Genomic DNA, 21,142 nt, shown 5'->3' with positions numbered 1-21,142 from the left:
GACATTTCAGTTCTTCAGTGCCATGGAGATTTGGATCCTTTAGTTCCCCTAGTGTTTGGTTCTCCACTGCTGAAAGGCTGAAAACCTTGCTAAATCCAGCCAATGTAACCTTCAGAACCTCTGGAGGCATGATGCACAGTTCATGTCAACAGGAAACGATGGATATCAAGCAGTTCATTGATAAACTCCTACCTCCCATTGATTGACGTCACTAAGAGGGCTTGTGGAGAAGTGCACACCAGCATCATCGTCGTAGAGTATAAACTTTTTCCTGTGCCCGATCTTGAAACCTGATGTTCGCGGTGTTAAAATGTTTTGCAGATACACACCAATGACACAGACTAAATGAATCTCATGGGAAATTTATGATCTGTTAAGTTTCTATGTATAATATGATCCAGAATATACTAGCATTAAAATAGGTGAAGCAGCTAGCTTATTTCTCCCAAATGTAATTCAGCAAAATAATAAAATACTGCAACCAGATTTTTTATTACATCACTTGAAAATTATTAGTATGCTTAATGAAAACTTATTCAGGTATAAATGAGCAGTTAAGACTCTGCTTATTAGACTCAGCATGCTTAATGCATGCTGTGACTTAAGACTCTGGACTTATTCCCAAATTAGTCACCATGCAATATCTGCATTTTTATATATGTGTTCATATGTGCTTAATGATTACAATACATAGTAAGAATGTGTTATTACATTATTCCTAATTATAGGGATAACGCTTCTAAGTGTCAGTAAAGAGTAATATTGCTGTCTTCAATTAATGGCCCTTTTATTTTGGGGACCATGTTTTTCTTTCCTGAATATAATTTCTATTTAATATTCTTTTTCCTCTCTAGAAATGAAATACGTTCTTTCTTCTTTATCCTTCGTAACAGACCAAATATTGCCTACTTGCCATAAACATCTGCTGTCACTACATGCTGTAAATTTGACATTCTGAATCACAGACATGATGGCATTGAAAATGTATTTATACTTGTAGAAAGAAACCAGACATCCCTTCAAAGTTTCTGCACTACTACTTAAACTGGACCTTTGTCTGCAGTTTAGGCCTGCAGAGTTACTAGACTCTTCAGTCCAGGTAACGAGAATAAATCTGTGGTTGTATTTTTCTGTAATTATCTGGAAGAATAATTAGGTCATATTCTAGTATGTTCTGTAATATTTAAGACTGATCTTACAAACTGTAATTTCTAAGATTATCTGCTCTAAGATGATTCTCCTCGTAGCATAGAGTTTTAGTTTACTTATTTTGCACATAGGTTTGAAACCGACTGCTGTAGGAAATGAACAATCCATTCAAAGAATCTGCTTTACTTTTATCTGCCAATGGACTTACTTGAAATTTTCACTGTAGTCAGAGAGGATCTTTTTAAGTTAGTTTTTGTGCAAACATAAAATGATTTTAAATAGATTTTTATGGTGTAGTCACCACCCAGGTTAATATGTAGCAAAAATGTACACTTGATATTTCTGAACCATTGTTAATTTTTCTGCTGTATCCCAACTGACTAGAACACCGTTAGGAATGCTTTATAAATGGGTGCTACTTGATGATGGAAACAATTTCGTATGGACAGTATAGGATGTTAATAATGAAGCCATATGTTTATGTCTGGATTTACAGTTTTTAAACAATCATTTATTAAGTCATTTTGCTTTTATCTTGAAGAATATAAACTGTTGTTTCACACATATCAGCAAGATCTAATTTATGGCAAGAAATATTCCGTTGAAATGTTGTGCTGTAATGTGGGAAAATGTAAATCTTTTTCACGGTTTCTATCAGTGTGAAATAAAATTTAATTCTGACTTTAAAAAAAAAAAAAGAAATCAATTAGACATAGTCAAAGTTTAGTTATTTGATTTAGAGATTGGGGTTCATTCCAATCCAGTGTTTGATTAGTTGATGTGCAATAGCTCGGCTTGGTGGCACAAAGAATGCCTGCTGCTTCCCTTTGGTCAGAACATCCACAACCTAAAATACACCACAATAAAATGTATTAGGATTTTAAAACTGTCATACTTAAATACTATTTCTATGCTTATACAATTCAACTAAAATGTAATGACTTTTACAGTGAATAACAACAGGAGAAAGTAATAACATCCATATTCAACATGCAAAATTTAGTACACTATTTTTAGTTGCTTCATTGAGTCAGTGATTCAATTTTTAAAATATTCCAGAAAGACATTTTTCCTGATGAAAGTAAGGTTATGAAAAAGTATATGCTACACATTTATTTTCAAAGTGAAAATCAACTTTTGGAAAAAATTCCCTTTTATCCTTTTATAAAATTCTGAAAAAAAAATCTAATTTCTACTTTTTTTGAGGTTGAGCATAAAATAAAATTAATTTTGTGTAAGCAAAGTCACCAAGGATTTCAGGTCTTCACTACTGTAGAGTATCCATCTGTTTTCTATACAAAGACATTGGGTTATACAAAACACAGACAAGTAATTTATCTTTCATTGTATTACTTAAGGATGAGTTTTAAAAAGTTCTGTGAGTGTATCTTTGTTACACAGTTTCGTCAGTCTTGTCAAGTACATTTAAAATGAACAAGAACTTTTCAAAACTTATATGCATTTTTACTGATATTTTTTGAGTTACTTGCTTTAATGCTACAAACTAAAATATGTTTAATAATAATATTCCTGCTTCTCATCTCTGAAATAATGTTCACCCATTTTAAGGCCACTGAAAGGTATCATTACTCTCAAGGAACGGCATGTGAAATGAGAAAATGGCACAGAATCATCATTACTAGAAGAATCTCACAGAATGAGTTAACAGTGGACACATCAATTACATTGTAATCCATGAATGATGAGGGGGCCATAGCCATTCATTCAACTTGTTGAAAACATGTATCCTTGCTACATGCCCAAACCAATACAGTCAGAGAATCAATAGAAGGAAATTAAATTGAACTTCACCTGTTCTCTAGTGAACCAGCGGGCATCCTCTATTTCATTCTTGTCAACTTTAATTTCTGTAGACACTGCCACAGCTAAGCAACCAATCATTAAGGAGGAGGGCATAGGCCATGGTTGACAAGAGACATACTGAACATGGCCAACTCTGACTCCACTCTCTTCTTCTACTTCTCTCCGAACAGCATCTTCTATTGTCTCCCCTAATCAAATGGGGCAAAAGAACAAGCAGCTGATTAACATACCCTGGACATTTTGTGCTCCAAATAGTTCAAACATTTGGAAAACACTTTGGACAGAAAGTCCAAAGAATTCAAAGAATCAGAAAGCAGAAGCCTAAAATGAGATTGGAATTCAAGAAACATTATTTCTTAAAGTATATGACTACCTACAGAATCAAAATGCCAAAAAACTTTTCATTTCTTAAAGGTCTAAATTTGTTATATTTTAAAAATTATAACATTTACGACTATCCAGCACCTACTTACTGTTGGCTAAACACTATGCAAACACTTTATATATTATCTTGTTTATGTATCTAACCTCTTCCTCACTAAAATCTCGAAACATTTTTTTCTTATGTTGTCAAACAATTATTGCAGATAACTCTTTTCCAAAGAGTTAAAAACTAAAATTTTAAAAACAGCATACAATGAAACTCATTATTTTTCTCTTACCAAATGATTATTTTTCTCTATATAATTGTTGACCCAGCTATAATAAAGTAATGCCTATAAATGTAATTTATATTTCTGATTTGTTGAAACTGAGAATTAGAATAAAGGGAATAGTTTCTAAGTTAAATTTATCTGAAAGTTTATAACTATTTTGCTATTTAAATACAGCTTTCTATTTCAAATAGATTGGTAAATTTCCTATATTAAAATTAATTTATATTCATAAAAATAGTGAAAAGATAACTCATAGACTAGCATAAGATATTTGTAAGACCAAACTAAATAAAGATTAGCATACAATACATATTTAAAAATCCCTAAAATCAATAAGAAAAAAAGATCAACAACCAAAACAAAAATAGGCAAAGAATATAAAAATGTAAAATTCAGGGAAAAAGAAACTGGATGCCTAATACATATCTGAAAAAGATGCTCCATCAGCAGGGAAATAAAAATTAAAACGACAATGACACACCATTTCATAACCATCAGAATGGCAAATAAAAATCTTGATATTCCTAACTTGGTGAAGATGAGGAATAATAGACATTTCATGTACTTCCAGAGGGAGTGTAAGTTGGTAGGAACACTTCAGAAAACAACTTGGCAATATGTGGAAAAGATTAAGATGCTCATATTCTATGAGCTAGCAATTCTACTCTCAGATATACACCCTATGGAGGCTTGTACCACTCCTTACAAATGTGTACAAGGAGTGGTTCAAGAATATTCACTGCAGTGTTGTTTGTAATAGTAAAAGCTTTGAAATAAACTAAATGTCCAACAGCAGAATGGATAAATGAATTGCAGAATATTCATAAATGGAAGGCTACACAGCAGTTAAAAAAAAATGACCTAGAGCTACTTAGAGGCAGCACAGAAATTAACAGCATGGACTCAGAGCCAAACTGCCCAGGCTTGAATCCCCGCCCTGTCACTTACTAGCTGTTTGATCCTGGGCAAGTTATTCAGCCCCTGTGCCTTAGTGCCCCATCTGTAAAACTGCTGAAATACCACCTACTTTATAAGCTTGTATGAGGATCACATGATTTAATACAAACAAAGCCTCCGGGAAAGTGTGGCACTACATATGTTTAGTACTATTATTATCTATCAATGTAGATTAATATTGGAAGTTGAGATTAAACGTGTTAATTAGATATATTAATTCATTTATTCCATAAATATTTACTGAACTCCTATAACATATCAGGCATATGCTCTAAGGGTTTAGGATAGAGCAATAAATAAACCAAAGTCCTTGCCTTTATGGAACTTACATTCTGGTACTAGCAAATAATAAACAAATAAATAGGTAGATAAATACATACATATATACCATGTTAGGTGCTGATGAGTGCTGTAGGGAAAAACCAGACTGGATGACAGGGATTGTAAATGCAGGGTATAGGGCTAACTAATGTATTTAGGGCTATCAGGGAAGGCCTCTCTGAAACGGTGACAATTGAGCCTAGTACAGAAGGAAGTGAGGTGTGAATCATGCAGATACCTTGGGTAAGGGCAATATATGAAAGATATATGAAAGAGCAAATAATGAATTTTTAAAACACAAAACTATTCCACTGGTAAAAATAAAAATTATATCATCTAAAATACACAGAAAATATTTTAAAATATCCCAGTTTTATAACATGATAATTTATCAAAGATTATTTCTCAAATGCCGTCCAAACTTTTCATTTAGAAATTATAAGTTAAATGAAAATTACTATAAAAATTATTAAGAAAAGGCTTACCAGGTTCAATAAATCCAGCAAGGCAGGTAAACATGCCTGGAGGAAATCTTTTCTGCCTGCCTAAAAGACATTTGGTCCCATCTGGATGAATAACTTGCATGATTACTACTGGATCTGTTTTAAAAAAAAAAAAAAAAAATCAGATGTATGAATGACAGGAAAAAATAATTTAGACTCATTGTGTAAAGTCACTGTCTAGTAGGATAATAAAAACATGTATCTCCTGTAAGAACAAGACTTTTGTCTAGTTACAAGAGACTATTTCTTTCTGCCGGGAGACAGAGTATTTCAGGAAAATTGCATAGAATATTGTCAGTAAGCTAAAGAAAGATCATTTTTGTCTTCTTTCTCATCTTAATAGCAACATTCATTGTGTATTTATGGTATGCTAGGCTTATTTTTATTTTTTAATTAGAAAGAAGTTTGAGTAGGTAATACATGGCATGGAAAAAATTCAAATTTTACCATAGCAAATGTAGTGCATTTCCCTATTCTTTCCATTGCGGTCCTTAACAAAATGTTTTTAAAAGCTAATGTGGCTCTATGATTGAGTTTAATCCATTAAAAAAAATTATTTTAAATAATAGTTCATCTCTCCAGAAGTCACTAATTCAGTAAATTCGCCTCACTAGATCACAACTGAGAACCGGTAATCAAATGTAAAAGGCTCCTGAGCAGCAAACACATATGTCACTAAGCCATGCACTTTACTCCCAGGAGACCTCCTCAGGTGTTGCTGAGTCTATCCTTTTTTCACACAACTTTAAAGCGCTGGGTTATCAGATTTCTAAATCTACAGCCAACTCAAAGCACCAATTAGGAGAGAAAGTACAGGCAGACACCAGCAGTAATGAGAAGCTAGCTCCAGGCTCTACCGCTTTGGTGATGCCATAAGCAGGTACTTGACTATTAGGGCTTTTTTTTCCTCTACACTAAGTGGACCCAGATGGTGGGTTTTTGAAATCATGTATCTCAACACATCAAATTCATGCTGATTAACCCAGGGTTAAGAAGGGTAGTAAAAGTCATCAAAGTACGTAATACTTTAATACTTATAGTCTTAATAGTTAAACTAAACATGCTTTCAATAAAAAGGTAAGCCCCTCAGCAACTCAAAATCTTGTCTTTCCAGAATGCCTTATTCCCTAAGATTTCCAGATGGCTGAGGTTTCACTGTAAAAGAAAAGGCTTACCAACTCTTGGGTATGATGTATTGTGAACACCATGGAGGCTAGGACAGTCTTCTTTTAAGCATACTCTTTTATAGCCACCTTCTTCAATTTTAGTTGCACTTCCACAGGTTGGGCAGAACTTATATCGACTGTGCCAGGCGAGGACAGATCTTGCTTGAGCTACAACCCCTACGAGAGAAGCAAAAGAAGTTTTACTTCTGTGACAAACTGTAAACAAATTAATATAGAAGTAAAATGTTCTTAGGTCATAATAAAGATGTACACTGTATTTTCTGAATAGCTGTGTGATCAAGGGTTTTATTATTCCTATTTTTATGATCTGTATCTTTCTTTTAAAGTAAAAGATTTAATTCTACAGATGACAAATGAAAATTAGATTTACCTTTAATTTGGACTAATAAAATATTGTCTCTCATATAACTCTCATATAAGATAGATATACTGGGACTTCCCTGGTGGCTCAGTTGTTAAGAATCCGCCTGCCAATGCAGGGGACATGGGTTCGATCCCTGGTCCAGGAAGATCCCACATGCCGCAGAGCAACTAAGCCTGTGCACCACAACTACTAAGCCTGCGCTCTAGAGCCCGCAAGCCACAACTACTGAGCCCGCATGCCACAACTACTGCAACTCGCGCACCTAGAGCCCATGCTCTGCAACAAGAAAAGCCACTGCAGTAAGAATCACGTGCACCGCAATGAACAGTAGCCCCCGCTTGCCGCAACTAGAGAAAGCCCGAGCGCTGCAACGAAGACCCAATGCAGCCAAAAATAAGTAAATAAAATAAATAAATTTATTTTAAAAAAAAGATAGATGTACTAACATCTGTATACACTGTATTAGTTTCGGCATTTACTATAGGTGATTTGTAAATTTTGGATATGCATGACTCTATAGTGTATAGTGACTTTACAAATAGTGACTTTATAATAGTGACTTTTATAAAAATACACTACAAAGACAGTTCTTAACTTAGATTTGGGCCATAAAGACAATATTACTAGGAAACTGTAGGAACCCATCTCTACTTTCCTTGGGACTAAGACAATACTGGTCTGCGTCACTGTGGAACATATTCTGTTTACAACTAGAAACTACATAGAATAATTTTTAAAAATATTGTGTTTACAACTTTTGTGATTAACTTTGTTTATGACAAAAATGCCTAATAGAATAAATCTTAGAATATGTACACTTTGTCTACAGCCTTTACCCTGATACTTCAAAAAAGAAATAATGTGGCCTGACCAAAAATACTAGAATTGGGGCAATAAGAGTAGAAATGCTACATTCCAAATGCCTGACAAAACCTCTCTCTCCTAAAATAGATTATTCGGTCTAAGGATTTTGGAAAAAACAAAATAATCAGAAACAGCAATAACAACATTTTAAACTAGGAAAAATGAAACTAATAAACCATAAATAAAAACAAATGTAACAATGAAATTCAGTGAACCATAGACCACATTAAATACCTGCCTGCTCTGTTACTGTGTATTATGTAATTTATCTCAAGGTATCGCCATTATTTCAGTATCATCACAATACCAAAAGCTAACATTTATTGAGTACTTACTATGTGTCAAGCACCTGGCAAAGATCTTTACATACATTATCTTATTTAATGTTTAGAGCAACACTATAATGTAGGTACTATTATTATCCTCATTTTTGGGAGGAGGAAACTGAGGCAGACAGAGGTTAAGTATCTATGTAAGGTTACACAGCAGCTGAGTAAAACAGCCTCAGTTTCCTTGCTAGTTTTTTTTTTTAAAGATCCTTTTGATCTTAAAATTATATATAAAGCTTCAAAGAAAGGATATTTTCTTTTTAAAAGTGTTGTGTTTTTTCCACAGATGTGGGGAATAAAACGTACCACCCCAGATTTTGGGATGAGTGCTAAGAAGTCTCTGGAAGAGCCTACCAGATCGCCTAAGAGAATGTGGACATTGAGAAGTGACCCCTTCCTCACCTCCCATTAACTCTTCAGTCTACTGTAATATACTTTCTATTCCACTGACACTCCTCTCGTCAAATTCATCAACAGCTTCATATTATCAAACCAAAGATTCTTTAAAAAAAAAATCTTTGTCATCTTACTCAAATTCTCAGCAGCATTCAATATATTTGACTACTAACGCCAAGAAATACTTTGCTCTCTTGGTTTCCATGAGCACATTCTCCTGTTTTCTTCTTACCTTATGTCCGCACTGTCAACATCATCTTTGATGGCTCCTCTCCTTCTATCTGACCTCTAAATTTAGGGGGATTCAGGTTCTTTTTTTTGCTTGCTCTCAACTCTCTAAGCAATCTCAGAAATTTCCTGGGATTTAAATACCACCTTTGTGTTGATGACTGCCATACAGGTATATTCCAGTTCCTCTCCTTAGTTCCAGATTCTATTTCCCTTCTCTGAAAGTTAACATGCCCAAAGCGAAAATCTTGATTTACTTCAAGTCTGTCCTGCTTCCCTCGCTCTACCCATCATTCCATATTATTTTATCAAGAAAGAGTATTACTATCTATCAAATTACTAAAGTCTCAAACTTAGCAGTCATTCTTGATCTTCTTTCATTATTATATACCCCATACTCACTCCATTAGCAAGTACTGCTGATTTGCTCTCCAAAACATATCTTGAATGTACCACTATTCCACCATCTCCCCTATTATCATCTTAACAACTCAGACGTAGTCTAGGTTACCAGCATCTCCTTCTCACTTATAAGTCTCAACCTACTGTTCAAGCCCTATCAGTTCTACCTCCTGAATATCGCAAACTCCCCTTTTCTCTCTACTCCACTAATCCAAGCAACTGCAATCTCTTACCTGGGCTACTGTAATCTCCAGTCCCCTCTTAATAGGACTCCTGACTTCCACACTTAATTATCTACAGTTCATGATCTACAAAGCAGCCAGAGTGAGGTTTTTTTTTTTTTTTAAACCTAGGCCAGGTTATAACATTTAAATGGAATTTAGAATAAAATCCCTCATTCTTACCATGATATATATGACCCCACATGAACTGGCACAGCAAGCAACAGACAGCAAAGCAAAACAGTCAAGGTCTTTGCCATTATGCTCACTGTACAGCAGGCACTCAATAATCATTCACTAAAAAATCAAGTGAAACCAGTATGCATTAGGGTTAATTCTGGGGAAACTAAGCCTGGCTGATTAAAACTGCTGTAACCACCCAGGAGAGTAGTCCTCTATGGTGAGAACTTTAGGAAGTTTCTAATGAAGACAGCCTAATTTCATTGCTTCCTGGAAAGAGTGTGCTTCCTAGAAATTGTGGATACATGCAATTTCAATCCAGTACCAAAAATCAGATTATTACCAATACAAGTAAACAGTGTTCACTTCTTACCAGCTTCTTTTTCTTTCAATTGCAGAAGAGCTGGCATTGGAGGATGAAGAAAATAGCAATTTTCATGTCTTTGCTTAAATTCTTCAGCAGCAACAGGATCTATACCTAAAGCAAACCAGGCAACCAACGCATCTTTTTCTTGTGAGACTTCCCCAGCATAATTAAATAACTCTTTTTTCATTTCAAGTTCTACTCCAAGGAAAATCAAGGTGATCTTCTCAGGCTGAGCCAAATAATCCTTTATATCTGTGTAGTTCAGCTGACAAAGCCTGACTTCCGGCTGTTGGAAACTTTCTTTATTGCCACCTAGAGTAACCAAGGGATTTAAATCTGAGAAAAGGATATAAACCGTGGCTGGATGGCTTTCTTTTGCTAACAGCCAGTCAGAATTATTTCTTTTTTCACTTTTCCGGTCCAGTAGTGTCTTGCTAAAATAATTTTCACATTCTTCTATTTCACTGGTTAGGAACCAAGGCTTCTTCCCACCTTTAGCATTAGCTAGTAAGTTAGCTATATGCTTATAACCCCAAAATTCAGCAATATCCAGTGCAGTCTGCCTTGATTTATTGATAATGGATCTGTCGCACCTATGGATGGAAGCAAAAAATAAAATAGTAAAGAAACATTTTCTTCAGTATTTATTACAATAAAATATTTCCAGATGTACGTGATAGTCCCTCTATTTAATAATTGCATATATTTCTTTTTGTTTTAGCACATAATATACTAATGGAAAGGTAAAAGAAATAATCATAAATGATTAAAAGTTAGAGACAACAGATATTTAAAATTTCTGGAAGATTATTTATAAAATAAAAAAAGCAGGGCTTCCCTGGTGGCGCAGTGGTTAAGAATCCGCCTACCAAGGCAGGTGACACGGGTTCTAGCCCTGGTCCGGGAAGATCCCACATGCCGTGGAGCAGCTAAGCCTGTGCGCCACGACTACTGAGCCTGCGCTCTAGAGTCCGTGAGCCACAACTACTGAAGCCCGCATGCCTAGAGCCCGTACTCCGCAACAAGAGAAGCCACCGCAGTTAGAAGCCCGCGTACCGCAACAAAGAGCAGCTCCCGCTCGCTGCAACTAAAGAAAGCCTGCACGCAGCAATGAAGACCCAATGCAGCCAAAAATAAAATAAATAAATTAAAAAAAAAAAGCATACGTTTTATGTGCTATAATTAGATATTAAATTTTTACAAGGAGTTTTCTGTAGTCATAGTGGGTAGATTTACACATTCTATTTGGGAGAAAAAAATTAATTTAACTCAATTTCTTTGCTGTTAAGTATGAAGAGTTAATTTCCCAATTAAAAAAAGTTAAAAGTTTTTAATTAGAAATTATGCTATTATATAACAAGACTGTTCAATGAGTTATTTACAAGCCCAATGTTATAAATATGGCTGTAAGAAAAATTTAAAAGAAAATGCGTAATCCAGAAATTAAACCAGACACTCCTTCAGGTGGTACAGCCTAAAATGTTTACCCTTTCTCAAGTAGAAACTGGACAACATCTGGGTGCCCATTCCTTGCAGCATACATTAAAGCAGTCCAGCCATTTTCAGAAGTTTCATTGAGAAGAGATGGAGAATGACTGAGCATTACTGTTAACCTGGCAATATCTCCTTCTGCAGCTGAATAGTGAAATTGGGATATAATTTCTTGGTTTGGACTTCTTTTTACAGAAGACATTTCTTCCTTAAAATAGGAAAATAGGAAAAAAAACTCATTTGCAACTGCTTTCTTGTATCAATGATTGAACATTATCAGGGTGCTGATATAATTATAATAGTAGTTACGGTTTCTAAAACAATATACTCTTAAAAAGGTAACTGGTAATCAACTGTCATCACAGCATACATTTCAAAACTGTTATCAGTTGAGAATTTTAAATATAATTCAGCATGGGGGATGTATAAAATAATGTATAAAGAACTTTGGTGGAATACAGTTGAAGGGGGTGACATCATTGGGAGGGGGAATAAGGTAACAGACATTACAAAGAGGAAAGTGTATTTCAGGCAAACCAGAGGGACTTCAATATGGATCAGGGCATGAGGGGAGTTAAAGCAAGCAGACAGAAATAAAGACAGATGTTTTCAGCAGATGCCAAGTAGTATTCTTAGATTCTGTGGTACTAGAAACAGATCTGTCCTCTCAGGGAAATTATGATCCTATTCAAAAAGCTACGTTTCACATGAAAAAAATTTATTGCTTTACCTTGCATAGTTAATTCTGCTAATCCATCAGGGAAGGATTTTTGCTCATGGTGTGAGGTAGGGGTCATGATACATCTTATCCCAATAGATAATCCATTTGACTCAGCATCATTCTTGAATTCACTATCTTTGTCCCATTACATTGCAGTATTATCCTTGTCACAAATGAGACGACCATATATTTTGGATCTATTATTGGACACTGTTCTATTGGTCACTTTGTCTATCCTTGAATCACAGAAGCTTTTAAAACTATTAACTTTGTCTGCTTTGTTACTCTGTTATTTCAGTAAGAAAGAAAATAATTGTTCCATACCTTTTAATAAATGTTGCCTAATCGTGGACTGAATGTGGTAGGGCACAAACTGAGCTTTTGTGTGTGTGTGTGTGGAAATGGTTCATATTTCAGTTGTCTATAAACGTCTCAAAGTACTTTTTTTAAGGTATGATTTTTTTTTTTTCTATGAAATTCTATTAAGAAAAGATTTGGGATTCTAACTAGGTTTCTACCATTCTGAGCATAAGATATTGAGGCTGAAGAGAAATAAAGGTTATAATCCATAATTTTTGACAGCAGTTGTCTCTAGGGTTCTGACACTGCAATTTTGTTGATCAGTTGTGTAGTAGGAATAGCATGACAATATTAAAAGAAAAAAGTGGGCGTTGTGACTATTCACCTTACCTGTTTATATATTTCTGCTACCTATAAATAGGTCAAAACTACTCACAGGAATAGAAGCAAAATACTGAAATTCTTTATACAACTTAAAGTAGGAGTGACTTCTAGATTAGAAAACAATTTTTTATTTCTTTTGATTTACTCTAGAATTTACTTCACCATTCTCTTCATATTAAGATTCCTCAATGCTTTTAAAATATTATGAATAACGAAAGCTACAACTTTTCAGGACTTTATTTTGCACTGCTGTATACTGACTCATGTATGGTCCCCCTTTAAAGTTGCCTTTTCCTTAAAATCATATCATACAGGTTCTTCAGTTAGGTTTACTTCAGGCAATATTTAAGTCATGGTCACTTCCTTACCTTCTCCACAGCCCACTCACTGCAGGTTGACTGCAAAACTGGCCTCCAAAAATATAGTACCATTCACTACCCCCAGCGAATGCTTATGCATACAGTATTCTCAGGTAAAAAGAAGTGGAAAATGCACACTTTCTCCCTTAGCTTTCTCAGCAGAAAAGTCATCTAGAAATAGAACCATTACTCATTCCAGAAGAGCACACAAAGTCTAAAGTCCACCTCTACTGTTTGATTTACTTTTTCATTTCTCATTGTCAGGTTCTCCTGAAGGTAAGGATTTGAAGGCAGGATGAGGTGATTCAGTTAGCTAAATGCTGCCCTTGCTGTCCAAGAACACGGACTATCCTGAGAAGTCATTTTAAAGAATCTTGAGTTTAAAGAGTCTTAGATTTAGTCAAACCAACATCCACTTTTACGGATGTGTACCCCGGTGCCCCTGACTGGTCCAAGGTCACATGGCTCAAGAGACAGGGCAGACCTCAAATACAGCTTTGTCACTTAAGTCACAGGGCAGACCTCAAATACAGCTTTGTCACTTAAGTCACCGACCATTACTTCTTGGGCGTTCAAGAGGGCCATCTAACCGACCAAGCGCCACCCATTGCACGGTCTCTCCAGTGTCTCCAAACAGTCAAATACCTTGAGAGTTTATTCCCTTGGCAGTACTGTGAGGTTACTTTTATTTAAAAACGTGAAAGCACACATGAAGCAGCACTTCCTTTTCCCCACCTCAAAGACTGCGCTGGATCGGCTGAGTCCCCAGCCCCGTCCCCGGCGCCCGGGCTGCAAGTCCAAGCGCGAGGCTGCGCCACACCACCCAGCAGGGCAGGGCCCGACAGCGCGCAGACCCGAGAGCACAGAGAACTGGTTACCAGCTCCAGAAGCGGCACTGGGCCGACTAACTCGCCGCTGCTGCTACTAACCCACAGGTGACCAGGATAGAAGAAAGCAGGTTGTAGTCGAAGAACCAGGAAATCCCCACGCTCGCTCTTCCCGGCGCCGGATGGAGCCTCTCAAACTTCCGGCGAAGGGCCGGTGTCCTCGCACGGCTTTATGGGAGATGTAGTTTGAAGGTCACGGACTGAGAGATTCGAGAAGGCCCGGGGCTTGGCGCGTAGAGGCTTTGGGGAGCTGGGGCAGGAGGTCCCAGCTGAGAGGACCGGCTTCCTAACGGTGAGTGAAGGGCTGTTTGGTTTGGTTTGGTTTTTTTCCCGGTGAGACCGAGATGTGTAGAGCGATGAAAAATTGTAGGTCTGTGGAAAAGGTTTTAAGTTCTCCAGAATTTCACATCTAGCCCCCACAAGCTTCTCTCGGATACAGTTCAGTGCGTTGGAGTGTTCAAAGCATTCTTTCTTGTTAGATAAACCTGGAATTATTGGTTGGACCAAGTCGTTCCAGTATATGACCTTAAACAGGTTATTGGCCTCGAACCTCAATCACCTCATATGAGAAATGGGACCATGTGTTGAGGCCTACCTCATTCAGTAGTCCTCTAAAAAGTTTATGTCAATCGTCCACAACACCTCCTTGGGTTGTTGTGAAGTTTAAATAGAATAACATATGTACACACAACGCAATTATTATTGTTACTGTTATTTTTTATTTAATTTCCCGTGTTTTCGTACTCGCAAAACCTACACGAGTTAAGTGAGTTCGAAATTACAAAGCTCGGCGTTGTTAGTCGTCTAACTCCCAGATCAGGTATTTTTCCTTTACTAAATTGCCCCCTTGGCATTCAGTAACAGTTAAGGAGTCTCAAGGTTGACCATTGCTTCCTACCCCGATTTTAGGCATTGGAAGTTCTTTCTTTTCTCAGTGAAGTTTTTACATGCTCGCCGACATTGTACTTCCATAACTACTTTTTTCTAACTTTGTTCTATGTTTCTTTCTGTGAGTAGTTGGCTTCAGTCTTTAATGATTTCAGTAATGAGGCAGGAGGTCAGAAATACTTTCAGTTAACTCACTTGAAATACCCAATCTCTGTATTCAAACATATCTTAAATAAGTTGGTTGACGAACGCACCTATATAAATCAGCTAAACAATGATTAATATATAGCCCTCTTCCCAGTCCTTTGGATTCTTTTGAAGTAAATTCCAGACATCATATTATTTTATTGATAAGTATATAAGATTAAGCTTTCTGGATTATGAATATATATCTAAAATATAAAAGGGCTTTTAAAAAGAACATAACTGCAATATGATTAGTACACTTAAAATTTTAACAGTACTGTAATATCATAAAAGAGACATTCAATGTCAAATTTAATTGTCTTAAATTTTATTCCATATTTTACAATTGATTTACTGAAATCAAGACCTAACAGAGTCTCCACATTACTTTTGATGTATTTCAATCTATAGGTTCCCGTTTAATTTTTTTATTGCAATCTATTTGTTAAAAAATAATGATCCTGTAGAATTTCGCCCATTCTGAATTTTGCAAATTGTATGGATACCTATGATGTCCTTTTTCCTGTCTTTTTTTAAACTGGTAGTTAAATCTACAGGATTATTCAGATTGAGGGTTTTTTGTTTTTCCCCTGAAAAGACTGCATAGGTGTTACTGTTTACTTCTTATTGCATTACTTTAAGAGACATATGCTATCTGGTTATCTTTGTGTCATGTTATGGTTGGTTATTGGGTTCAGATGTTGTCAACCTGATAAAGTTTTATGATAAACAGCATAAATTCTCCTTCGCCTTTTTAGCTAATAGTTTTAGCAGCCATTGATGATTGCTATGTCCATGATTTCATTAGGAGGTGCAAAATGGCAATATTCTTATTTGATCATTAATTCTACCTTTACTAACAGAAATTCTTTTATAATAAAGAACTTTACATTTTTAAGTATTTGTACAGTTTTTATAGGAAGAGTAAGATAAATGTGTGATTTTTCTCCTTTATTTCCTAGTTTTCAGCATGAGTTAGTTCCCTTGTCATCTTCAGGTTTTTAAGTATATTTATGAACTCATGGATGTTAAAAATTTTAATATATTTCTATAATATTTATTACTTTAATGCTCAAATTGTTTCTTCTTTGGCCAGTGGGAACTCCCTCAAGTGGGCTCCTGAATTCTTTTGACCAGGCCACTGTAGTGTTTGATAGTTTACTTCCTTTCTGGCATAACAAAATGTTTTAGACTGATTTTGTAAATATTCTGCACATCCCTGGATTCAGCCCTTTCTCCAAGGAGCATTGGTTCCTTTTAGTAAGAAATGGTATTTAGATACCACAGCCTTTGTACTTGGGGTGCTCATTGCTAATGGGGTACTAAATACTTCTCTGCATGTAATCCTCTTTTAGGGAAGTTGAATAGATACAGATCCTATCCAGTAGGAGTTTATATTCCAGGGGCAGTAATGCTACCAACATAGATATTAATGCCATAATGTTTTCATTTTATTACTTTCCCATTTAGAAACTTAAAGGTTCCTCAGTACCTAGGATAAAAAGTTGAAATTCTTTAGCTTAGCACTAGGTACCTTCCTTAATATGGACCCAGTATATATTTTTAGCTATATTTTCCCAAGAATATTCTGTATAAATTGTCCCTCTGATCCTGCCAAACTGGCTTATAACTGACCTAGGATACGTCTTATTCTTCCTTTCCTCAATACTTTTGCTCAGGCCACTTTTCCTAACTTAAATGTTTTCCCTTAACTAAATCCAACCCATTTCTCAAAGCCCATCTCAAGTCCCTCTTCTCTTTGTTCTTCTAGATCATTCCTGACCATATGATTATCAGTTTACTACCAGCATTCCCTTTCTCTTGCCACTTCAGTGTATGCTAGCCTTTCTTCCAGCTGCCAGCAACGGTATTATTATTATTTTTTGGCCTGAGGGCCTTTTCTTGTCACCAAAGCCCACTTTGTCTTCCTGCTCAGTAGATCAGCAATGCCAGATAAGTAATACTGCCTGGGAGCAGCCCTAAGCTGATGACTGACGTGAGTGAGTATATATATTCCTCAGCCTTTCTCACTCTTTCACTGCACTGGCTGCGCTGTTCTAGACTGGCTACCAGATTCCCCCAGTGGGATTAGGTTCGTTTTATCTACAGTGGACACTTGATTAATAACCAACCCTTTATTGGTTCTAGACTGGCTACCAGATTCCCCCAGTGGGATTAGATTCTTTTTATCTACAGTGGACACTTGATTAATAACCAACCCTTTATTGCTCGCTTTCCCTTCCCTGTCTCACTTCCTCCCTCCCTTACTATTGTTTCCTCCTAGTTAATCAATTGCATGTGAATCCTTGTCTCAGGATTTGATTCTGGGCAAAACTAAACTAAGACAAGGATTTTTCCTTCTTTGAATTCATAACCTCTATTATATAGTAGTTAGCTTCCTCTGCATAACTTGAGAGAATGATTGACCATCATTAAATAAACAAATCACTATTACCACTCATCCTGGAACACATTCTTTTTTGTTTTGTATATTAGAGTCAGTGTTATTGCAAATCAATGCATGGAATTTGGATTGATTGCCTTTGAGTCAAATAGTTTGGAGTTCAAATTTGAAATCACTGTTTTCTCTCTGCTCATCCATTGCATCAATTTCCAAAATGGTTTATCCCTCCCTATTACCAGACCTCTAAGACCTCATGGACCCTTTGTTGCACTTTTTAGTTTTAGCTGCTTTTAGCTGCTTAAACTTTTTAGTTTAGTTTTGGTACCCTGCTAGTGAATGTTGTGTGTAATACATAGACTATTTCTTTTTTTTTTTTTTTTTTTTTTTAATTTTTTTTTTTTAATGATATTCTTGTCTGCTTACATTCTTTTTATGTATGTATGTACGTATGTATGTATGTATGGTTGTGTTGGGTCTTCGTTTCTGTGCGAGGGCTTTCCCTAGTTGTGGCAAGCGGGGGCCACTCCTCATCGCGGTGCGTGGGCCTCTCACCATCGCGGCCTCTCGCTGCCGCGCACAGGCTCCAGACGCGCAGGCTCAGCAACTGTGGCTCACGGGCCGAGCTGCTCCGCGGCATGTGGGATCTTCCCAGACCAGGGCTCGAACCCGAGTCCTCTGCATTGGAAGGCAGACTCTCAACCACTGCACCACCAGGGAAGCCCCATAGACTATTTCTTAAGACAGAAATATGCCAGCCGTTTCCTGCAAATTTAGTGAAAATCTGTCTAGTCAATTTTCCTTCAACTAGATAGAAACTTTATTTTATGGACAACATATAAATAAATGTTTATGTAGGTAATTTTACTTGGTGATTAATCTTATATTACCTGCAGATATGTCTCATTCTTGCCACATATTGCTTTTAAATTTTTGTATTAATACTTCATATATTTTTGCCTTTTTCTCTAATAGATTTTATTTTTTAAGTGAAAAGAGTCTGATTTTTAAAATATTTTCTACAGTGATAGCTGCTTTTCTTTCACGTATAAGGCCACTTAATAAAAGTTGGTGGTTGATAATGAGATATGCTGGGAACTGTGCTTTTAACTCTACACAATTTAGAGGTGAATTCAAAAAAAGTGAAGGTACCTTGAACTCTACATAAGGTCTTTGATATAAAATAATGTCACATGTAATTACAGATAGGGATCTAATTTACATACATCATACACATATTCTACATTCTTGAATACACCAAGTTTGCTCTGGACTTTGGGATAGCTGGTCCCTCTTTTAAAAATACTCCTCTCTTAGATTTTCTAATTGTAGGCTCCTTTTTGCTATTCATGGGTTGTTCAAATGTCACCTTTGTAGAGGGCTTCCCTGATGACCTAGTTTACAGTAGCTCTCCCACTGATATTTTCTTGTTTCTGGTATTCTTGTTTTTGATATTTCTTGTTTCTGTTCTTTATTTATTGTTTGTCCCTCTAAGAATGTAAACTACTACATGAGAAGGTCCTCATTTATCTCATTTACTTCTGTTTTCCCAGGACCTGTAATTTTGATTGGCATATAGGAAACACTCAGTTAATATTTGTTGATGTTAAATAAATGGTTGCTCTCTTATTAAGTCAAATGTATTTTTGATGTTGCTACCATACCTTGGAAATTAGAACTTCTCAAATGGCATGCATCTGACTTTCTGTGGTTATGTTTGTGTGTTTATGGAATTTAGTCAGGAAAATAATATCTGGTTGTTCCTTACAAGGAGCTCATTGCCTAATGAAGTAAAACAGATGATAAACTATTATATATTCTATGATAAAGTGAAGACAAAGTAGAGAGCACCTTATGGGTACCCAATCTACACTTACATGGCAGGGTTAGAAAAGGTACACTGGAGACCTAAAGTTCTTACCCATGTCTTATTCTTCTCTTCTTCCAGATCTTCTGGGAAGAGGACATGGCCCGTGTTCCTTAAAGCTAGTCATGGCCTTGTGATTAGTTATAGCCAATGCACTGTGGATAGAAGTGGTGCTCTTCTGGGCCAAAGTAGTTACGAAACGGTACATTGTGCTCCAGATCTTTTTTACCCTATTATGGTAATCTGGGTGTGGCATGTTAAGATGACCAAGTCACAAGGAGATAGGACTGGCATTTACCCTAGGGAGGGAGCTACTTTGGAGAGCTGCCAGACTTGCAGTGGACTTTGCATAAGTAAGAAATAAATTTTTGTGGTGTGAGCCTCTGAAATTTCAGGGTTAAGTTGCTACCTGGCTATAACAAGTCTATTCTGAGTAATACAGAAAACAGTGAGGAGGTAACCTCTGAACTGAGTTTTGAAGGGCCAGGAAATGAAAGAACAGAATCTGTATGTCAGGGATTCTTCCTTTCCTCCTTGCCTGGGTAGAACCTGAACTCTTAAAAGAGTAGGAGCAAACTTAGAGATAAAAGTTGGTTAGTAGTCCAGATTTTAAGGAAGTATTAGAGTCCACTAAGTGTCAGATATGTCAGAAAAACACACCATAAAATCCTGATATTCTAGGGCCTTGGTAGGCAGATTGTGGACAGCGCCCTGTCAGCAGTCCCCAACTTGTCCGATTTAAGGCCTGTTGTGTTCACTCTGCTTTTGCAAATGCATTTCTTCTTACTGAGAATGACAGCATGTAATAGCAGTTGACAGAGATGACCAAAATAAAACACTTTACCCTTTGTAATGTGTACATCGCAAAGAAATGCTTTTAATCTTTAAATGTGCTCATTTATGATTTTTATGGGTACCAAGTCACTCTTGTTGAGTTTAATGGTAATTTCATCTGTCTTAACGATTTTCAAAAACAATTTTCAGAGTTTTTCACTGTTAGAAGTATATGGAAATGACTATTTTTTACACAAACATCAATTTAGTTTATGTATTTTATAAAGAATTCTTAAACAGCAGTTTGTTCTTATTTACAAATGGTCTCTCCCTTTTTGCTGTATGAGTTGTGTTTTATGAAGCAACAACCATGATGTGAGAAAGAGTCTTGTCTGATCAGAGGCAGAATTAACATTACTTGAAAGAGCAGCCTTCTTTTCTGTGTACTCAAGTTAATTGATACAGTAATTTAATCATTGAGCCACTGCTCACATTTCATGTTTAAGTTACTTACACTTGATTTTATTTTATTTTTTTAGAATGTCTAGGCTGATGAGGATTTAAATGGATTTGTAGCATTTAAAAATGTCCTCAAAACTGATTGCAGCATGACATTCATCAGATTCTGTATTCAGTTTTAGTTTAGCTATTTTGAAGCTATCAGATGAAAATAAATCTAAATTTAATATTCTGCAACAGATTTTTTCCATCATCATACTAAAGCCCAGAGGAACACAATATATTTTTTTCGTTTTAGTCTTCTATTTTTCCTTAGGATATTTTTGACCCCAGATACTTTTCCCTTTAAATTTGACTGAGTTGTGATCATGGCTCTGACCTCTAGCCTTGAAAGAAGAGGAGTTATGCCTCTAAGGAGCGATGCCTCAGGCACTTTGCAAATCGGCTGGCAGGGATTATTTCCCAGGCTGTGAAACG

General features: G+C 36.1%; 2 protein-coding genes across 6 annotated transcripts in view; one reads left to right on the top strand and one right to left on the bottom strand.

Annotated features, from left to right (window-relative positions):
* Positions 1 to 1,855: 1,855 nt before the first annotated feature.
* On the bottom strand, positions 1,856 to 14,232 carry NUDT12 (nudix hydrolase 12). 4 transcript variants are annotated; one of them, XM_082458176.1, is made up of 7 exons: positions 14,133 to 14,232; positions 11,436 to 11,647; positions 9,955 to 10,541; positions 6,586 to 6,753; positions 5,393 to 5,506; positions 2,962 to 3,161; positions 1,856 to 1,996 (listed from the first exon to the last, which is right to left on the bottom strand). In XM_082458176.1, exons 2-7 carry the CDS (start codon positions 11,639 to 11,641, stop codon positions 1,886 to 1,888), a joined length of 1,386 nt encoding a protein of 461 aa, XP_082314302.1. In that variant the 5' UTR covers positions 11,642 to 11,647; positions 14,133 to 14,232; the 3' UTR covers positions 1,856 to 1,885. The 4 variants fall into 4 exon arrangements, with proteins under 4 accessions (XP_082314302.1, XP_082314300.1, XP_082314301.1 ...); XM_082458174.1 differs by having other exon boundaries at positions 13,939 to 14,219; XM_082458175.1 differs by having other exon boundaries at positions 14,082 to 14,204.
* A 54-nt stretch (positions 14,233 to 14,286) lies between these two features.
* The window catches only part of LOC309658989 (uncharacterized protein), a 703,210-nt gene continuing 696,354 nt past the window's right edge, over positions 14,287 to 21,142 (top strand). Inside the window, exon 1 of one of the 2 annotated variants that reach the window (XM_082458306.1) lies at positions 14,287 to 14,382. The gene's annotated coding sequence lies outside the window, so the exon portion shown is untranslated. The remainder of the gene's footprint in view (positions 14,383 to 21,142) is intronic. The other variant, XR_014262472.1, reaches the window with a different exon arrangement.

Source organism: Balaenoptera physalus, assembly GCF_965194825.1.
Source record: "Balaenoptera physalus genome assembly, chromosome: 3".
NCBI classification, from domain to species: domain Eukaryota; kingdom Metazoa; phylum Chordata; class Mammalia; order Artiodactyla; family Balaenopteridae; genus Balaenoptera; species Balaenoptera physalus.
Note: the sequence above shows the minus strand (reverse complement) of the source record. Positions and strands in the feature narration are given on the sequence as shown.

Coding starts and splice junctions, on each gene's coding strand:
- NUDT12 (XM_082458176.1), bottom strand. CDS start 11,641: ATGTCTTCTGTAAAAAGAAGTCCAAACCAAGAAATTATATCCCAATTT. Junction 3,162..5,392: donor TGCTGGATTTATTGAACCTG/GTAAGCCTTTTC, acceptor CCATTTGATTAG/GGGAGACAATAGAAGATGCT. Junction 1,997..2,961: donor GCTGGTTCACTAGAGAACAG/GTGAAGTTCAAT, acceptor GGTGTATTTTAG/GTTGTGGATGTTCTGACCAA.